Source organism: Myotis yumanensis, unplaced genomic scaffold, assembly GCF_028538775.1.
Source record: "Myotis yumanensis isolate MYYU_CA2020_CCGP unplaced genomic scaffold, mMyoYum1.0.hap1 SCAF_3, whole genome shotgun sequence".
NCBI lineage: Eukaryota > Metazoa > Chordata > Mammalia > Chiroptera > Vespertilionidae > Myotis > Myotis yumanensis.
This window is the reverse complement of record NW_027223754.1, coordinates 199,222,983-199,242,304: the sequence shown is the minus strand read 5'-3', so window position 1 is coordinate 199,242,304 and position 19,322 is coordinate 199,222,983. Positions and strand designations below refer to the sequence as shown.

The 19,322-nt window shown below is 41.0% G+C and overlaps 1 protein-coding gene and 1 pseudogene across 1 annotated transcript in view; both read right to left on the bottom strand.

Annotated features, from left to right (window-relative positions):
• Positions 1-19,322, bottom strand: part of UTP20 (UTP20 small subunit processome component) — a 90,373-nt gene that overhangs the window by 64,355 nt on the left and 6,696 nt on the right. The window contains exons 6-17 of the mRNA XM_070410906.1: positions 18,875-18,956; positions 17,982-18,119; positions 17,382-17,537; positions 15,867-16,013; positions 15,647-15,781; positions 14,428-14,505; positions 12,289-12,467; positions 7,220-7,375; positions 6,997-7,085; positions 3,779-3,884; positions 1,783-1,933; positions 1,100-1,162 (exon numbers count right to left, since the gene is read on the bottom strand). Coding sequence (XP_070267007.1) covers positions 1,100-1,162; positions 1,783-1,933; positions 3,779-3,884; positions 6,997-7,085; positions 7,220-7,375; positions 12,289-12,467; positions 14,428-14,505; positions 15,647-15,781; positions 15,867-16,013; positions 17,382-17,537; positions 17,982-18,119; positions 18,875-18,956 — 1,480 coding nt within the window. The remainder of the gene's footprint in view (positions 1-1,099; positions 1,163-1,782; positions 1,934-3,778; positions 3,885-6,996; positions 7,086-7,219; positions 7,376-12,288; positions 12,468-14,427; positions 14,506-15,646; positions 15,782-15,866; positions 16,014-17,381; positions 17,538-17,981; positions 18,120-18,874; positions 18,957-19,322) is intronic.
• On the bottom strand, positions 6,482-6,549 carry LOC139007703 (U2 spliceosomal RNA; annotated as a pseudogene).

The window sequence follows — 19,322 nt, the reverse complement described above, 5'->3', positions numbered from 1 at the left end:
CAGGGAGGCATGTCAGCTGTGATTTTCCAAAAGAGCATTAAATGTGACCAAAGGTCTAAAAAGTAAAAACTGGGATGTTAATGTTTTAAGTTAAATAAGCAACACTTTTGGGGAGTGAGGTAAATGATTTGTTTTTCCTCACACCATTTACTCTCTAGTAGATAATTTAGGTTTAGTATCTAGCACAGAAATGATAAGGAGAAGAGGAAAGTAATTCTCAAAATGACTCAAACTGGTTGGTAACATTTGTTAAAAAAAAAAAAGTATATGTATTTTCACTAAATAATTCTCTCTCTAGTAGAAGTAATTTCTACCTCAAGAAGTAATAATTTTCATTATGGAAATATTTAGCTATACAAAACTATCTGTGTGAGGATGCTCCCTGCAATATTACTGGATATCCTGAAAAACTGTGAGCAGCTCACCGAACCATTCACCAACAGGGAATTGGTTAAATAGGATATTTTAAACTGTGGGCTGCTATTCAAACCTCAAAAGAGATGAGGTAGGATGAGAGGCACTGATATGGAAAACCTTCATGACACCATTAGTTTAAATTGTGTGTGTGTGTATACAAAAGTCTGAAACAATATGCACCAATTAACTGTGGGGTTTCGGTGGTAGCCTTGTTGGCTCAGCGGGAATAAGGATTACAAAAAAATTTCAATTTTTGGTAGATATTTACATAGTGTTTGAATTTCCTATGAAATCACAATCCTCTATCATAAAAGCCTAATATGCCAAGTGTCCAAAGGTTCATTCAATATTCCACTAGTCGCCATGATGCCACTGACCACCAGGGGGCAGATGCTCTGACTGGGTAGGTTAGCTTGCTACTGGGGTCTGGCCAATCGGGACTGGGCGAGAAAGGCTGGACACACCCTGGAGCCCTCCTGCAGTCCCTCCTGGGGGCCCTGATAGTGCACCGGTGGGGTCCCTCAGCCTGGCCTGCACCCTCTCGCAATCCGGGACCCGTCAGGGATGTCTGCGTTAGTGAGTTTTATCTCTGAATCTGTGCACCAGGCCTCTTGTTTGGGAAATAAAAATATATATCAAGTTACATTTTTAAAAAGTTATCCAAATCGAACAGTTAAAATACCTCCATTAGTTCCGGAAGTCGAACCTCAAAGTGGTTTAGGATCCTTATTGTCAAAAGCCGAATCTAGAAAAAGTAAAAGGCATGTTTCAAAGTCCAAAGTTTAATCATAAGAAGAAACTATTTAATAGTCAGTAAGATCTAAATTTTATAGAATTATGAAAAATATACCACTTGTCAGCGTAAAATAAGTATATTCTATCTCTTCTTTCATGTTCAACACCAACACACACCTTATTCAAATGGAGCACTTAATGACCAGACTAGATGGGAAGGGAAGGTTGCACATAAAACCATGTTGTTTATTTGAACGGTGACACTACAGGCATTTCCGTAAATAAATGCAATGAATCTTATTAAGTTTACAATTCCATTGACATTAGTGAGTTTTATCTCTGAATAATGTATTCAGGTATTTCTATACACCTCAATGAGCAGCGGAATCACCAGAGGGCTTTAAAGTCCCCACTGGATCAGAGCTGGGGTGTGGGATCCAGAATTTACATTTTTATTAAGCTCCCCAATTAGAACTGCTGCAAAGAGTTTGTAGGTCAGTGTTCAGGAATCACTGCTTTAAACAGAAATCACCCCACAGCAGCACTTTCTGACTAAGGAGCTGTGACAATCACTGGCAATACATACAAACAAAAAATGAGAGATGGGAACACACGCCATGACAGTGTTACCTTGGATATGCCAGTTGAAATGTTTGCTTGTAACTTGGGAAATAATTCCATTAAAGCTTCTTCAGAAAGTGGCCCTTTGCAGCCACAGAAGGATAATCTCTGATAATAGAGATCAGCCAACAGCAACACAGATGGCTCCAAAGGAAACATTCTGCAACAAGACGTTTATTAGACCCAAACTGGCCCGTATACCCCAGAGCATTCAGACTACAACAGAAACCACGGAAAATTATCACTGGTGAGGGAAATGTAAAAAAGAACAGGTAAAAGTTTTACATGGACATTAGCATCACTTTAGAGATGAATCTGAGGCTAGTGACAGTGAATGACGTGCTCAAGGACACAGCTAGTTGGAGACAGAGGCGGGATTACGCTGTCTTTGCAATCTATATAGTTGTCAGTAACAATGACACTGAGCTAATGAGGAAGCAGTACAGAGGAGGGGTCCAGCACACAGACTTTGGGGTGGGGCAGCCCATCATCCATCAACATATAACCCTGGACAAGCCGCTTAACCTCTACGTGCCGCCCTCCTTTAACAAATATTTACTGAGTGTCTATTATGTGCTAGGGGCTTTTCTAGACACTGGATATAGCAGTACACAATAGGCTAAGTCCCTATCCTCCTGGAGCTTGTATTCCAATAGGGGAAGGTAGCGGTAAACAAATGAACTGTCAGTATGAGAGCAATGAGTATGGTGGAGAAAAGTCAATCTGGGAAGGAGGCTAGGCTGAGAGCCTGGGTTGTGGGGGTGGGGGGAGAGGGCGAGGAATGAGGAGGAGTGCTATTTGATATGGGGTGTGGTAAATGGCAAATGTAAAGAGATCCTAACTGATTTCTTTATTCCCCTTCAGTCTCTTCGCAGTACAGCAGCCAGGATGATTAGGCCTAAGTCCCTGCCCCAAATCCTTCTCTGTCCCCTCTCAGAGTACAAGTCAAGGCCCTACAAAGGCCAAAGGTCATACACTGCCTGCCACCCCCACCTGTATGTCCTCTTGTGCTACTATCCATGCCTTGCTCTGCTCAGCACAGCAGTTCCTTGCTGCTCAAGCCAGCACACTCTCCCCACCTCCTTCCATGGGTACACAAATTGCCCCAGGTCTGGAAGAGAGAGTGCCCGAGAGCCCTGACATCCTCGTGGCTTACTCCCTCGCCACTTCCGGGCTTCTGCTCAGATGTCTCCTTCTTGGTGAGGCCTTCGCTATTTAAAACTGCTGTTGTCCCCAACCTCCAGACTCCCCGTGTCGTCTGCCTCTGCTTTAATTTTCTCACCACCACCTAACATGCTAGTTATTTTACTTACTTATTTTGTTTACTGTCTCTTTTTGTTAGCATGTTAGTTCCCTGAAGGCAGGAAATTTAGTGATTCTTTCACTATGTCTTCCAGTACCCAGAATAGGGGGCTGGTGCATGAGAAAAGGCGAATGAATATTCATGAGTAAATGTGTTTTTAAAAAGCATGGGAATAAAATGTTCTGGACTCCAGAAACAGAAACAAACTAGTTTACCAGGTTTCCAAAAGGGCTTTTTTTTAAAAAGGAGGCTAAATCCATCCAGTAATGAATGGCTAATGGCCCGGTGCTACTACCCAAACCAGAGCCGGCTGGTATATAGTATAAAGACCACAGGAAAGTTTTCTGAGATGCTGATTGTGTCAAGGTGAGAGAACATTAAAGGAGCAGGAATGTGTGTGTCGGAATCACTCCACAAGTTACAAAAGGTCAACATTGTGTGATGTTATGGTTGGGAGTAATCAGCATGAAATACCCTTTACTAATTCTACATTAATTCACACACAGCAAAACACCCCTTTACCAAGATGAACCTGCATATAAAGACTCTCAAGAATTGTATTTATTTTAGTTGGAGGATTTAAATCAACTATGAATCTCCAATGTGAATACAGCTCAGGTATAAAATGTCCAAGATTTAACAAACACAGAAGCTTTTGTAGTTTACTTGTTATTAAGGTAAATGGAGACTGTGTTTACTCACAATACTAAATTCTTCACACGTTCCAAGGGAACCAAATGAAGAAGCTCAGAAGATTCTTCCAGACTCAGCAGAGTACTTACAGCTTGACAAAGAACAAACAAGTTTCCTAAACACAGAAAAACAGGAGAAGCCACAGTACTTATTTCTTTGACACAGTAACTACCAGACATCTCATTTATCTGACACATGCTATTTATACGAAATTAAGTTAAATGTGAGCCTTCTAAAGAATAATCCGTCAAATGTCAGAATTTAACAGAAAGGAACTAAAAGAGAAGGCTCCAAGTTATACGTAACTTTAGAGAAAAATATATTCAGAATTGGAGAATAAAAATGTATGTTCCATTAACTGAGATGAGGACGAAATTCAATGGTTCCACCGACTGGCATTATCAAAATTAGAACTTAGGAGGAGAGCAGACTTGGACTTTTCAAAAGCTAAGACTATCCTATCGAATAAAAGAGAAACATGGTAATTAGCGTACGACCGCTACACTTCCCGTTAGCTAATCAGGGCGATATGCAAATTAACTGCCAGCCAAGATGGCGGCCGGCAGCCAGGCAGCTGGAAGCGAACATGAGGCTTGCTTGCTTCAGTGAAGGAGGACTCCAACGTGCCCCGCCTGCGCTGCCGGCCTCTGAGCTGGCAGTTTGAAACTTCGTAACAAATATAGAAGCTAAACAAAACCCCAGAAACCAGCTTTCAGCCAGCAAGGATCTCAGAGCTGGAGATGATACAGTGTTTCGATTATAGAACCCAAACAAACCAGATACCTGCTTTCAGCAGCAGAGGCCTTGGCCCAGAATAAAAAAAAAAAAAGAAAAAAAGGAGTGGTTGGGAGCTTCAGTCACCCACCAGCCTGAAAACAGCCCTCAGCCCCTCACCCAGACTGGCCAGGCACCCCAGTGGGGACCCCCACCCTGAAGGGTGTGTGACCAGCTGCAAACAGCCATCATCCCCTCATCCAGGCTGGCCAGGCACCCCAGTGGGGATCCCCACCCTGATCCAGGACACCCTTCAGGGCAAACCAGCCAGCCCCACCCATGCACCAGGCCTCTATCCTATATAGTAAAAGGGTAATATGCCTCCCAGCACCGAGATCAGCGGAGCCGCGAGGCCTCCCAGCACCGGGATCAGCGTGACACGGGGCAGTGCCCAAACCCCCTGATCGCCCTGTGGCTCTGTGTATGACAGGGGGCGGGGCCACAACCTCCCTATCCGCACTGCTCTGTTCGTGACAGGGGAAGGCGCCCCAACCCCCTGATCAGCCCTGCTCTGTGCCTGATAGGGGGGAGCTCCCCAACCCCCTGATCGCCCTGCGGGGGGGCTCTGTGTGTGACAGGGTGCGGCGCCCCAACCCCCCCCCCCGCCCTCACGGGCCCTGCTCTGTGTGTGACGGGGTAGAGCCATAACTTCCCCATCGGCCCTGCTCTGAGTGTGAGAGTGGCGGCGCCCCAACCCCCTGATCGGCCCTGCTCTGTGGGTGATAGAGGGCGGTGCCCCAACTACCTGATCCACCCTGCTCTGTGTGTGACAGGGGGCGGTGCCCCAACTCCTCTATCGGCCCTACTCTGTGAGTGACAGGGGTGAGCTCCTCAATCCACTGATCAGCCCTGCTCTGTGCGTTACAGGGGGGAGCTCCCCAACCCCCGGATGGGCCCTGCTCTGTGCGTGACGGGGTGGCGCCGCAACCTCCCCATCGACCCTGCCTTGAGTGTGACAAGGGGCGGTGCCCCAACCCCCCAATCGACCCTACCCTGAGCGTGATTAGGGGTGGCATCGCAACCTCCCAATCCGCCCTGCTCTGTGCATGACAGGGGGCGGTGCCCCAACTCCCCAATCAGCCCTGCTCTGAGTCTCACCAGGGGCTGCACCTAGGGATTGGCATGCCCTCTGCCACCCGGGAGCAGGCCTAAGCCAGCAGGTCGTTATCTCCCGAGGGGTCCCAGACTGCAAGAGGGCACAGGCCAGGCTGAGGAACCCCCTCTCCCCGCTCCCCGAGTGCACAAATTTTTGTGCACTGGGCCTCTAGTCTTTGTATAAAGCTCATGTAGATTTTATGCCTCCAATTTATAAGGAGTCACATATCCAATGACTACTATCCATAATCCACTTAATTAATATTAATTATACATTCATTTAATCCTTGACCAGATGTTGGCAAGCTATGGCCAGCAAGTCAAATCTTGTAGGTAGTGTTTTTATATGGCTGGCAAGATAAGAATAATTATTTACATTTTTAAAGTTACAAAAACCAAACAAATAGAATATACCACAAATCTGAATGCAGTCCACAAAACCTAACGTATTTACTAACTAGTCCTCACATAAACATTTTACCAAACCCTATTCTAGACTTGAGAACAGTGCTACCCAACAGAACTTCCTGCAATGGTAGGAATGTTCTTACTTGGGACAAGACGCCGCCACAGTCCAATATGGTAGCTAGTTGTCATGTGTGACCGAGCACTGGAAGTGTGGGGAGCTACCTTATTCTCCAATGTGTCTGCTTAGTTTCTAACACAGAATATAGCACATTAATAGTTGAATGAATGAATGGCAACTGTTAGAAAAAAAATACTGTGCTAGAATAAAACAAAATCCCTCTGCTGTTCTCCGGCTAGTGAGGGAAGACATACAAGTACACCACAGGAGATGGTGTTTTGGCCACATTCCACCTGGAAGAGCTATGAGGGCCTTTCTAGAGGTGTTGTGCTTGAGCTGAGTTTTGATACTACACTTGATCTTAGCCAAAAGGCCGAGAAGCGATGAGCTGAGTTTTGAAAGTTAAGTGATAATTCACTAAATGGCAAAGACCTAGAGAGAACTCCAGGAAGGAGGGCATGTCCAAGGGCAGCCAGAGAGTTGGAAAAGGAAGTGCGTTCCTAGGATCAGCAAATGCCTGGAGCAGAAGGTGTATACCAGGGGCAGCTTGGGCCTGGAAGACAAGGAACAAGACGCAGGCTAGGCTCTGGTGAGGGAAGTGGGGGGATCTTATTACCTTGACCTTTAGATTCAGCTTATGTTTAAACTGCCCTGATCTGGTCACCAGGTTAAGAAGTACAAGTGCAACACCTCCTGCTTGCCCTCCTTTTTCCGTATTTACCACATGGGAGGTTATGCCAGAACACAATGGAGCACTATTCTCTGGCATTCTGTGACTTATTTTAAATGACTCAGGGTGTGTCAGAAAAGAAAGACAGGAATTGCTACTGACCTTTCCCAAAGCTCCCTCTGTCAACCGTCATGAAGAGTGACTCTATGCAGCATGTGACTAGTGGTATCACCTTCTCTTTCTCAAGGGGTCTATCCAAGAAATGGGAAGAAAAAAGGAAAAGTTCACACTGGCTTTTTCATGAAACAGCTGGGAATGGCTAATAAAGGTTTTAACCAGCATGCTAAGTATCTCTTTCAAAATAAAACATGGTGTATTTTCTCACCTAATATGAGGTAACACGACAAGGGCTGCCCAAGAACATGAGAGGAAAGTAGTATCGTTATTGGGAGGCAACTGAATTATAGACAGAAGATGGTCCAATACTGGGATCTGTTCCTTTCCTCCCTTGGATCTGGTCTTCCTCAGCCTTACATAGGATCTGAAAGGAGAAGAGATAAACAGGAATGTAATCGCTCTTGCCTTAAGAAGCTGGAAATAGAAATGGGCTCCTTTCCATGTGTGGAGCCTTTGGGGAGAGGAGGGAACTGGTGGTGATGGGTGAATATACACAACAAACAAATGTGTATCGCTTACTGATTTTAGCGAAAGGCTTTTCAACCAAACTGGTTCTATTTTCTTCTATTTTCCATTTTAATTTGCTTCATAACTTAAAGGAAGTCTTTTCCAGTTTTAAGTATTATTTCTGAATTCTGTGCTGATGTACATATTTTTAAGAACTGGAGAGGTAAGTTTATTGGAATAAACTGACTTCCACCATCCTCTTTCCTTTTTGGTATGTTTACTACAGTTGCCCTCTCTACCCCAACTTACTTGCAGTTTCGCTAGAAAATTCCATAAATAAACAATTGATACATTTTAAATAGGGTTCTGTTCCCAGGAGTGTGACGGAGTCCCGCACTATCCCGCCCCACCCGGGTGTGACTCATCCCTTTGTCCAGCGTCTCCACACTGCTACCTGCCCGTTAGTCTCTATCAGCTATCGCCATGCTTGTGTTTGGTGACCCTTATTTTATTCAATAATGGCCCCAAAGCACAAGGATAGTGATGCTAGCAACTCTGATATGTCAAAGACTTCCTATAAGTGAGAAAAATGAGTGTTGCATGTATGTAAAGAAAAAACATAGTATATATAGGGTGTGGTACTATCCAAGATTTCAGGCATCCATTGGGGACTTGGAACAATGTATCCTTTGCAGATTGGGGGGGGGGGGGGGGGGGCACTATACTTCACAAATGTAGAACATGTAGAAAGATGCCGCAAAGTTCTTGTAGCGAATCTGACAAATGTCACTAAAATGATTATGATTTAGAAGTAATTTTCTCTGCTGCTTTAATCTGATAAATGGTCACTCAATGATGTTTTCTGATATGACGTTCAGTTTTAAGTATCTACTACTTTGGCATTCTTGCTAGCCTCTTTTTATTTTTGCCTATGAACTATACCTTAGTCCTCTTTAAGACAAAAATCGAATCAAAAGAAAAAGCATAAAAACATGTAAAATGATATTTTTATAATTTATCCACCATGTCCAGTTTGCTTAGCTTGATTCTCAACAGAAGTAGAATATCAGGCTTTTATTCCTTATCATTAAAATTAACCAAAAAGTTGCATTCCCTTTTGTGTCATACTTATCAGGATACTGAATATTTGGAAATTCTGATAATTTCATTGGCAATTTCTAAAAATCACTACCTTTTGATATATAGTCTGTCAAGTACTAACCATGACTGAACAAACTGCAAAAACCTTACAAGTAGCTTTTAAAAAGTGCATCTTTAGTTGCCATGTCATTCCCTTGTTTTGTCACACCTGCCAATGAGCTCCTCCAATACAATCCACACCCCTTACCTCATTCTGTGAAGTCCTAAGTGATCTGACCTTCGCCTATTTCTCACTACCTCGTTCCACTCTTCTAGCTCAATGCTCCCATCCACACAGGCTTGCTTTTTGTTCCTCTCACACACTGGGCCCAGTCCTGTCCCAGCCACTCTTCCCTCTGCCTGGAAAGCCTTCCTTGGCCAGCCAGGCTGGCTTCTCCCATCGTTACAATGGACCCAAAAGTCCCCTCCACTCACTCTCCCTCCCAACATCCTATTTTCTTTTTCTTTTTCTCACTATCTAAATTTATTTTGCTTGTGTCCCTGCCTCACATACTATCCCCACCCCAAGAATGTCATCTTCTCAAAAGAAGAAACCTTTTTCTCTTTCATTGTTATGCCCCAGAACAGTGCCTGATACAATAAATATCTGTCAAATGCCAGAATAAATTCATCTTCCAAAGAGTCTTTTCACATCTATCATCTCTTTTTATTCTCACAAGTCTGTGAGTGGGTAGATAAGTGGATGGGTGACCGAACATTCGCATCTAGCTTATTTCTGGGGAGGCGGCAGAGGAGGTTTCCTTGGAGAAATGAACACAGAAGCTGTGCGCTTGCCTCACGTTAGTTACCATGCCTCCATTCATGTTTTTATACTTATCATGCCACATTCTAAGAAGGATGTGAGAAGGCTGAGCAGGAGTGTGAGCAGATCTGACCAGCGGCTTCAGGGCGCCCTTGGTTTCACCTCAGGGAAGCCAACAACGCAGCTGGCTCCCCCTGCCCAGAACCCACAGTTCTGGCCATCTGTAAGGAATCTGCCTGTTGGGGACTGGCTTGGTGTTGCAAAATCAAGAGAAAAGTTCCAACAGAATAATCCTACAGAGGTTATTCAGTACCCATCCATTCCTTAGGAATCAGAGCTGGGCAAAGTAAAAAACCAACAGGACCCCATTGGTATGCTTTGAAAGAGAAGCTCCTTTTAAGGTCAGTATATGAGCAATGCATGAAGATGGGTTCCTTCAGAATTTCACGCTCATCAGATTCAAAACCTGACTCTGCTGTGTGACCGTGGGGACAATGACACCACCTCAAGGGATACTGCAATGCTTCAAAGCTGATTACTCAGCATAAACTCAAGGAATGCAGCAACAGGTCTAACTAATCCAAAAGAAAATGTTTTATTCCTATGTATTCCTATGCATAATTTCTAGAAACACACCCACTCAAACTATTTGAAAAGTGATAAGCAGAATCCTTTCACTTACTTACATGAACTGTTTTCAAGTTCCAAAGAGTATGCAGTGCTGTTAATAGGATTAAGAAAGTAATCCACGGCCTTAAACAATGCAAAGGTATATGATCTAAGTGCTAAGTCACCTCTTTCTTCCTCTTGCCATACTCGTATGTAATGTAAACAAAGTTAACAGTTTGTGTATCCCTATGATGTCAGTTCTCTGCAAACTGATCTATAGACTTAATGCAATTCCAAACAAAATCCCAGAAGGGTTTTTCTTTGCTTTTTTTGATAAACATAGACAAATTTCTTCTAAAAGTTCTATAGAAAGGCAAAGAAACAGAAATAGCTGAAACAACTTTGAAAAAGAATAAAGAAGAATATTTTTTCACGATATTAAGTCTTATTTTAGAGCTACAGTAACAAGACAGTGTGGTATTAGCCTAGAATAGACACATAGGACAATGGGACAGAACAGAGAACGCAGAAATAGACCCACACATTTATACCCAACTGATTTTTGACAAAAGTGCAAAAGCAGTACTATGAAGAAGAAAAGCTTTTTCAACAAATGTTGTCAGAGCAATGGACAGCCGTAGGCAAAAAAAGAAACTTGACCAAAACCTCCTACCTTATATAAAAATTAACTCAAAATGGATCATGGACTTAAATGTAAAACATAAAACTATAAAACTTTTTAGAAAAATAGGAGAAAATATTTGGAAACTACAGCTAGGCAAGGAGTTCTTAGAGCTGACATCAAAAACATTTTCCATAAAAGGAGAAGTTGATAAACTGGAACTCATCAAAATTTAGAACTTTGCTCTTTGAAAAATCTTAAAGCAAAGAAAGGCAAGCTATAGATTGGGAGAAAATATTTGCAAACCACATAACTGATGAAAGGACTTGTATCTAAAAAATATGCAGCACTCTCAAAACTAGCGGTAAAGAAACAATAGAGTTAGAAAATGGGTCAAGAAAAGGAAAAGATATTCACTATGGAGACCATGTGGATGACAAATATTCACATGAAAAGATGTTCAATATCATCAGCCATTAGGAAACTGCAAATTAAAACTACAATTAGACATCACTATATCCCATTACGCTGGTAAAAATAAAGAACAGTGACACCATGCAGTGCTAATGAGGATGCAGAGAGGCTGGGTCACACACCGCGTGGGGAACAGGTAGTGGCACAGCCTTTCTGGACAACCATGTGGCAGGTTCTTATAAAACCAAATATGCACATACCACATAACCCAAATTCACTTTTGGGCATTTATCTCAGAGAAACAAAAATTATGTACAGGAATGTTCACAACAGCTTTATTCATAATAGCCAAAAGCTAGACATGACCTAAACATCTTTGAACAAGTGAATGGTTAAACAATACTACTCAGCAATAAGCATGTGAAATGGCGTTTGACATAAAAAGGAATGAATTACTGATACAACTTGGATGGGTTTCACAGGAAATGTGTTGAGTGAAAATAGACAATCTCAAAAGGTATATACCTACAATTTCATTTGTATAATATTCTTAAAATGACAAAATTACAAAAATGGAGGATAGATTAGTGGTTCCCAGCGGGTAGAGATGGAGTGGGAGAAGGGTGAGTGTGGCTATTAGAAGGTAGCACAAAAGATCAGTGTAGTGATGGAACAGCTCTGTATCTTGACCCTGGTGGTGGTTACGACTACACGTGATAAAACTGCACAGAACTTATATCCATTTACATATGCATGTAGAGATAAGTGCATGTAAAACTGGTAACTCTGAATAAGGTGGGTGCAAGGTCAAGTCTTTGATGTCAAGTCTAAGAACTTTGCCTAGCTGTAGGTCTCAAACATTACAAAAATGGAATTGTGCATTGTACCAATGTCAATCTTCTAGTTGTGATATTACAGTGAACTTATGTAAGATGTTACCATTGGGAAAAACTGGGTGAAGAGTATATGGAACCTCTCTGAAATGTTTCTTGCAACTGTATGTGAATGTATTTTAAAACAGGTTAAAAAATTTTACAGTCACATCTTTCTTTCACTTACTATCCTCCTGACATTGTGTATCTTCCATGTGTTTTCCTATGCTTACATATACTTTTTGTTTTAGCTTTGCAAAATGGGTATTTCACATATATTCTTGCTTTTTCCTCATCACAACATATCATGGACATCTTTCCAGTTAATACATATAGATCTTCATTTTTTTATGGTACTGTTAATGCATTATTTTTACCAGCAATACAGGGAATAAAGACGTAGCACTTACTCCACTGTCTGTGGTGAGAAAACCAGAGGGTACCTCTCAATTGCCATCGAGCCAGCAGTGGGTGGTGCAGCTTTGTTCAGAATAAGCTTGGCCAAAATGGCCAGAGCTTCATCTTTGACTGCAGTGTCATCAATCAAGAAGCAATTCTCAATATATAAGAGAAAGCTGGGTAGAAAAAGCTAAAAATAATAAAGAAAAATCACACATATTAATATACAAATTTCAGAACACCTAAGGAAGAGTCTAACACTTCTACAGAGAAAAAAAAATATCATAACCAAGAATCAGGACTCATGATGGCATCAGAACTCTCCACAGGAACAATAAGAACCAGAAGACAATGGAGTGATGCCTGAAAAACCGAGGGAAAATGACAATCTAGAATTCTGTACCTAACCTACTAGCAATATAGTGTGAGGAGAGAATAAAGACATCTTCTGATGTACTAAATCTCAAAATTTTACTTCCGTTAACCTCTGAAGGAACCTCTGAAGAATGTTCATCAAAATAAGAAAGTAAACCATAACACAAGATCTAGGAAATAAGAGAAAAGAAAGCGATGGTTCTTGTCTGACATCTGTGCAGTGGGCTGAGAAAGCAACACAGTCAGACTAGAATTGCTCCCGGAGGAATGTCTCCAGAAAAGGCAGGGAAAAGTTGAGCTGCTAGATTATCTGACCATGTGTCATGTGAAAGGCATTCTACAATGCTGCTGGAAAACAGACTCACTGACCAGCTATTCAAAGAAAACAATTTCCAGTTTTTAAAGAATGAAGCAATTTCAGGAAAAATGTCAAGGTATACAAGAAAGGAATATAATTATAAAATACTCCTTTTTAAATAAGAGTCAAATATATGGTGAATATGAACTCAGCCAAAATTTGTGATATATTAAGATGAAAGGAGTAAAAGAACCATAACTCATCTACCATAGGAGGAAGTCTATAGATGAGGGCTAAAACTAATGCATAGAGGAAAAGCAGCAAATTCAGATGATTTAAAAATATAAAGTAAACACCAGGAAAAAAACACCTAAAGTCATTAGATGGTTTGCTCCTCTTGAGTAAGTTGGGAGTGGAAAACAAGTGACTGCCTTTAGCCCTGTTTGACTTTAAATTTTAAACACCATAGAGTACTCTGATAAAGATAATATTTTTTAAAAAAAGACAAAAGGGAACAAGGAAGAAGGAAAAGATGAAGTTACTAAAACAAAATTAAAATTTAAAAAGGCAGATAAAGGCCCCTCACTGGGCAGGAAGGAACAGAGCTGGTATGTGTACACAGACTTTTTTTCTTTGAGACAAAGGATAATATATATTATTAAAGACTAAAGGGAAAATGAGAGAACAGATACAGAGATGGGTTCCCATGAAGTATTCAAGGAGTGGCAAATGTTTGATGGGAGTGAGAGGAAAGGGATAAAATAAACTTAGGACTTGATAAGAAAGATTTCAACTTCATTCCATCAGGATCTATTGTGTAGCAATGAAATCAAATTCACAACAATCCTACAATGCAAAGTGTTTGAGAAACTATTTTCTATGCTTCAAATTCACATTAAAGTCTCTGAAACTGTTTTCCCCAATTTTACCATATGGTTTTATAACTCCCAAAAGGATTATTTTTTTTTTTTAAATATATTTTATTGAATTTTTACAGAGAGGAAGGGAGAGAGATAGTCAGAAACATCGACGGGAGAGAAACATCGATCAGCTGCCTCCTGCACATCTCCCACTGGGGATGTGCCCGCAACCCAGGCACATGCCCTTGACCGGAACCGAACCCGGGACCCTTCAGTCCGCAGGCCGACGCTCTATCCACCGAGCCAAACCGGCTTTGGCCCAAAAGGATTATTTAAAAACAAGTTGGTTCCTGAAACTAATATAATATTGAATGTCAACTGTAATTAAAAAAATAAAAACAATTTAAATGCCTTAGCATATGAAATAAAACTTCACTGTGACCTGAAATAAGAATATAATCACTTAAAAAATTTATATACATATATATGAATACAAACATCCAATACTTACTCTGTTCCTTTTTTTAAAAAAAGGAAATAAAAATCACAGGATTTTAAATTTATTTTTCTATAACAGATTAAAAACACAACAAATGGTAACATAGTATCTTTCTCACCTGCTCAAATTGTTTCATAGCAAACATGACTTCAGAAAAGTCCAAAATTAAACGTCTTTCAAATTGGCTCTCAAAAGTCTGTGAATCACAAATAAAAAAAAATTTAATGTAAGTACACAGGGAGTACTTTCCCCATTCCTGGAAAAAACAAAGAAACAAAAACTTCCAAAACTTTCAAGGTCCTCCACTTGCAAGCAGAAAGTAGTGGGATGCTCAATACAAGTTAATACCGTCACTCGAGGTGAAAAGAACTTGACCGCTGAGTCTGTGGGAGGGACACACCCGGTGGGAGACACAGGCACTGAGGCCCCTGCGGGAAAGCAGCTGGAGTAATCGGTCCCCTGCTAAGCCTTCTCCACGGGAACTTACACAGACGGGCTTTGCGTTTCTAGTGATGACACAGGGCTCTGCCAGAGCTGCTCGATTCTCTCCAGCTATGGAGAATTACAGAGGAGCCAGCAGCACGATTTAAACTTTCCGCTATACTTTCTGTGCACTACATGAAGCTAGGAAGGACCTAACTGCTCTATTTTCAATCCCACTTCCCTCCAATCCATCTTCTAAACTCACTCAAATGCAAATTTCATCAAATCATTTCCCTGCTTAGTTTTTCCAGGTCCCTCCAACACTTGCAGGATAACATCCAACCTAACTTTTCAAAGCCAAGCAGAGCCTTGCTGACATGATGTACATCACACTTCCTCATGTGTCCATGTGCCTCAATGGCATATATTTTTTAACACAGCTGTGCTGTTTCCTCTCCTAGAGTTTTCAACCCCTCCTCTGACTGGCAGACGGTTATTAACCTTCAAGGACTATCCCAAATACAAGTCCTTTGAAAAGCCATCTCCGTCCCACAACCCCAGACAAAACTAACCATTATGTTTCTATATGACATCAATAGATTAGTTTGACAAACTGTAATGACTAACTCTCAGAGAACCATTCCTTATCGAAAATCATAGGCACCATAGTGTCCACTGTGAAATCTAGTCCATACCCAGTGCAATGTAGGCTAGGTACATTTGGTGAACATTTGCTGAACAGATTTAGCTTTTATCACACTGTGTTGTCCTTATTATAGCATGCAATTCAAAGATTATTAAGATTATAAATTCCCAGAAGGCAGAGCCTTTGCCATGATTCAATTATACTCCCCAGGAGGCTTGTGCAATGATAAACATATTATTAACCACTCAATTAAGCTGAAGCAAATTACTTTTTCTATAGTTTCTTTGATGAGGGTCTCTGGCAAGGCAACATTTTCGCCTAGGATCAGAGCAGAAATGACATCCAAGAGGGTCTCCCGGCAAGATGTGGAGAGATGGTCTATTTGTAATGTTTGAGACAATACCTGTAAGTAAAAGAAAAAACATGTGTACTTAGCAATCAGCATTTAATGATAAACAAACTCTAAGCAAATTAAGTTGAGAACTCACTTTACAAACATCAATAGGCTTGGTTATCTTTGATCCATTCCCATGTTTTACAAGTATCAGATATGTTTCTAACAACCTTTTAATCTGTTCAGAGCTTTCACCACAGTTAGTTTGGGTTACTTTTGTATGTAGATCCAGGAGTGACTCCTGCAAACAAAAAAATTTAATTTAAAAGAGAAAATATTTAACAAAGAAAATAACTATAAAATATCCAACTGATCTGTTAAACAAATAATAAAAATATTGTGTGAAGCATTCAAAGATTTCACTTACTTTTGCTCTGAGAAAAAAAAAAGGACACACTTACTGGGAGTCACTAAAGAAAATAACAAACATTTCTGAGCACATGGTTGTTAAGCTCCTTATAAGTATTTCCTCACAATCCACATGGCAACCATGAAGAAGAAAAAACTATTACCCTACTTACCAGATGAAAAGATGGGGGAATAGAGACTTAAATAACTTTCCCAGGTCACCCTATATAATAAAAGGCTAATATGCAAATTGTCCTCTCAACCAGGAGTTCGACTGAGTTTGACCAGGGAGCGGGGCCAGCTGGCCAACCTCCTGCATCCCCTACAATCCCCCCTAGGCTGTCCCCTCCCCCACCCAGGCCAGGCTGATTGGCCTGATCGGGGCAGGCCAGCCAGACCCCACCTGTGCACAAATTCATGCATTGGGCCTCTAGTACTAACAATAAGAGACAAGACCAAGATTCAAATACCAGCAGTCTGGATGCAAAGCTTGCTTTCTTAATCACTATGCCCTATTGCATCTCAAAGTATCAAATCAAATCAAAATAGTATAGGAGGTTGAAGGAAGGAAAATTCCAATCCTATCTAATAGAGGGAATATGCTAATTGACCCTCACGCCATCACAAATATGGCAGTTCTCACAGCCAATAAGAGATATGCTAATTGACTGCCACACCCTCAAAGATGGTGGCGCCCACAGCCACAAGAAGGCGGCGCCCAGTCCCCTCAGGCCTGCTGGGCCAGCAGGCACACGGGAAAGCCGGGCTCACCAGGTGGCCCGGCCTTACCACGCGCCTGCCTCCAGAGTCCCCCAGTCTCCTCAGCCCCCGAGCTGCCCAGGGCCGGCCCAAGGCACAGGCAAGCCTTGGCTGTAGGCTGCCCAGCTGCCCGGGGGCTGGCCCGAGGTGCAGGCAAGCCTCAGATGGCAGCTGCCCAGCCACCTGAGGCTCAGGTAACCAGGGCCAGCCAAGGCTTGCACTGTCGGCAGTGGCAGCAGCAGAGGTGTGATGGGGGGTCGCCTTCCCCTGATCACGGGGTCACCTGCCGCCCCTGAGGGCTCCTGGACTGTGAGAGGGGCAGGGTGGGCTGAGGGACCACTCCCTCCAGTGCATGAATTTTCATGCACTGGGCCTCTAGTAAGTGTATAAAAGTATAAGGGCAATTATAAAAAACAGTCACCAAGAGTGGTCTGCTAAATGAGTAAGAACAATCAACTCTTGGACTCCTATTACATATAAGTCCTGAAAAATTAGAACTCACTTGCAAACATTCAAAAAATATACCAAAATGTTCCTTGTAGATGTAGAAAGCAGTGGATTTGGCCATGTTTTTTAGTGCTTCTCCAACTAAAATCCATGGCAGTTGAGTCTCTGTTTCAGTAACTGGTCCTAGCTTTTGCAAAATTAGCTTCACTGCCTGTGGGAATTCAAGAGTCATTAAAATAAACATGTAAACCTTCATTTTTAAATATTACACTGTGATTTCCCGCTCTGATTATATTAGTCACCTTAAAATTTAATCTAGGAATAATCAAGGATATTTGAGGGTTAACTGTCTTAAAAGGAATTTTCTAACTAGGATGGGAATTTCATCATCCAGCTGCCCCCACCCACCTACTTTTGCTCATTAATCAATTGATGTTACTAGGATTCAGGATGAAGAAGAGAGCAATGATCTTGTAAGAAAAAATACCTACTGATCCAGAGCCTACATTAGGTAAACACTGCTATCAAAACCTTAATGCTCCCCATTTACTGCTATTTATTCTCGCAGTCTTCTGTCCATCATTTCAGTAAATCTTTTCTGTTTTCTTTTCAACCCCTTTCACAGAGACTAAAAGTTTTCCCCCCAGCTATTTACCTTTCCTGTACAGGAGTGAAACATATTTCTTACTCCTTTGCACATTTCAAAGAGCAACTGTCCAACTCCTTCTACCTTTTCCGGATGTTCATCAAGATCAAGAAACATTAAATTGAAAAGTGAGTTTTTATCAGAAACCTAAAACACAAAATGTAAATGGAAAATTGTATTTAAATCACAAACATCCAAATGAAGAAATTTTACTCATTATTCTACATATTTATATTTAAATACAATTAGGACAAAATTCTAGGAAAAGACACTTGTAATCATCTCAAACTATTATAATAGTATACTAACACTTATAACATCACACAAAAGTAATTCATTAGTATAAGGGATGTACCAAGAAAAACTACATAAGGGACATTCTGTCTTTTATAGAAAAATCATATATCTTATGAGTATAAGAGACATTTAATATCAATGTTTTTGTTTTATTACAAAACCCTCTAAAATTTTCTATGGAAACCAATACAACTGACACTACGCAATCAGTTTCTTCCAGGAAATCATTATAAAAATTCCTGTTAATTTCACTGTTCATGTATTTTCTCGCTTGAAATTAGATGGCACTTTTAAACACACATACATACATACACACACACACACAGACGGAGAGTGAAAACTACCAAAAACCTAAATAACAACAAAAGAATGACCCAAATTATTTCACATTAGTGAGAAGACTAAACATATGGTGATATAAACTCAAAATACTTATGTGATGTGTCTGTGTGTGTATGTATACATAGATAGACAAATATATACACACATATATAAACACATATACATATATAATTATTCCATAATAACTACATTATAAAAGATATCAGGGTTTTGTTCATCAGGTTGAGAATTAATGAGCAATAAACATAAAATATCAGACTAACCTTTCTCATCAAAAAAGTAAAGCTTTCAGCAGCAAAATTTCTTATATGTAGTTTTTTATGAGCCAGGAGTGTACTATACATTCTATAAATGAGAGAAAAAAAAACATGTTTAATAATTATAATTTTAATAAAGATAAGCTAAATGTCAACTATATATCCAACTAACACTGAACTAGATATGAAAGGAATATGTAGCAGGCATAAAACAAAAGTTTAAAATCTCCTTTGATTACCAAGACACCCACCCACATGCTGGAACAGAAGACTGAAGGTTAGAGAAATTAAGAAGCAAGGATTGGTGGTATTGGACTTATAGAGAGGAGTCCATGAAAAGTTGAAACTTGTAGTAAGCCCTGAACAAGAAGAATTCAGGTGAATACCAAAGTGCATATCACTAGAGATAAAAGCAAGATTAAAGACAGAGTTCACAGAAATGATCATGGTCAAG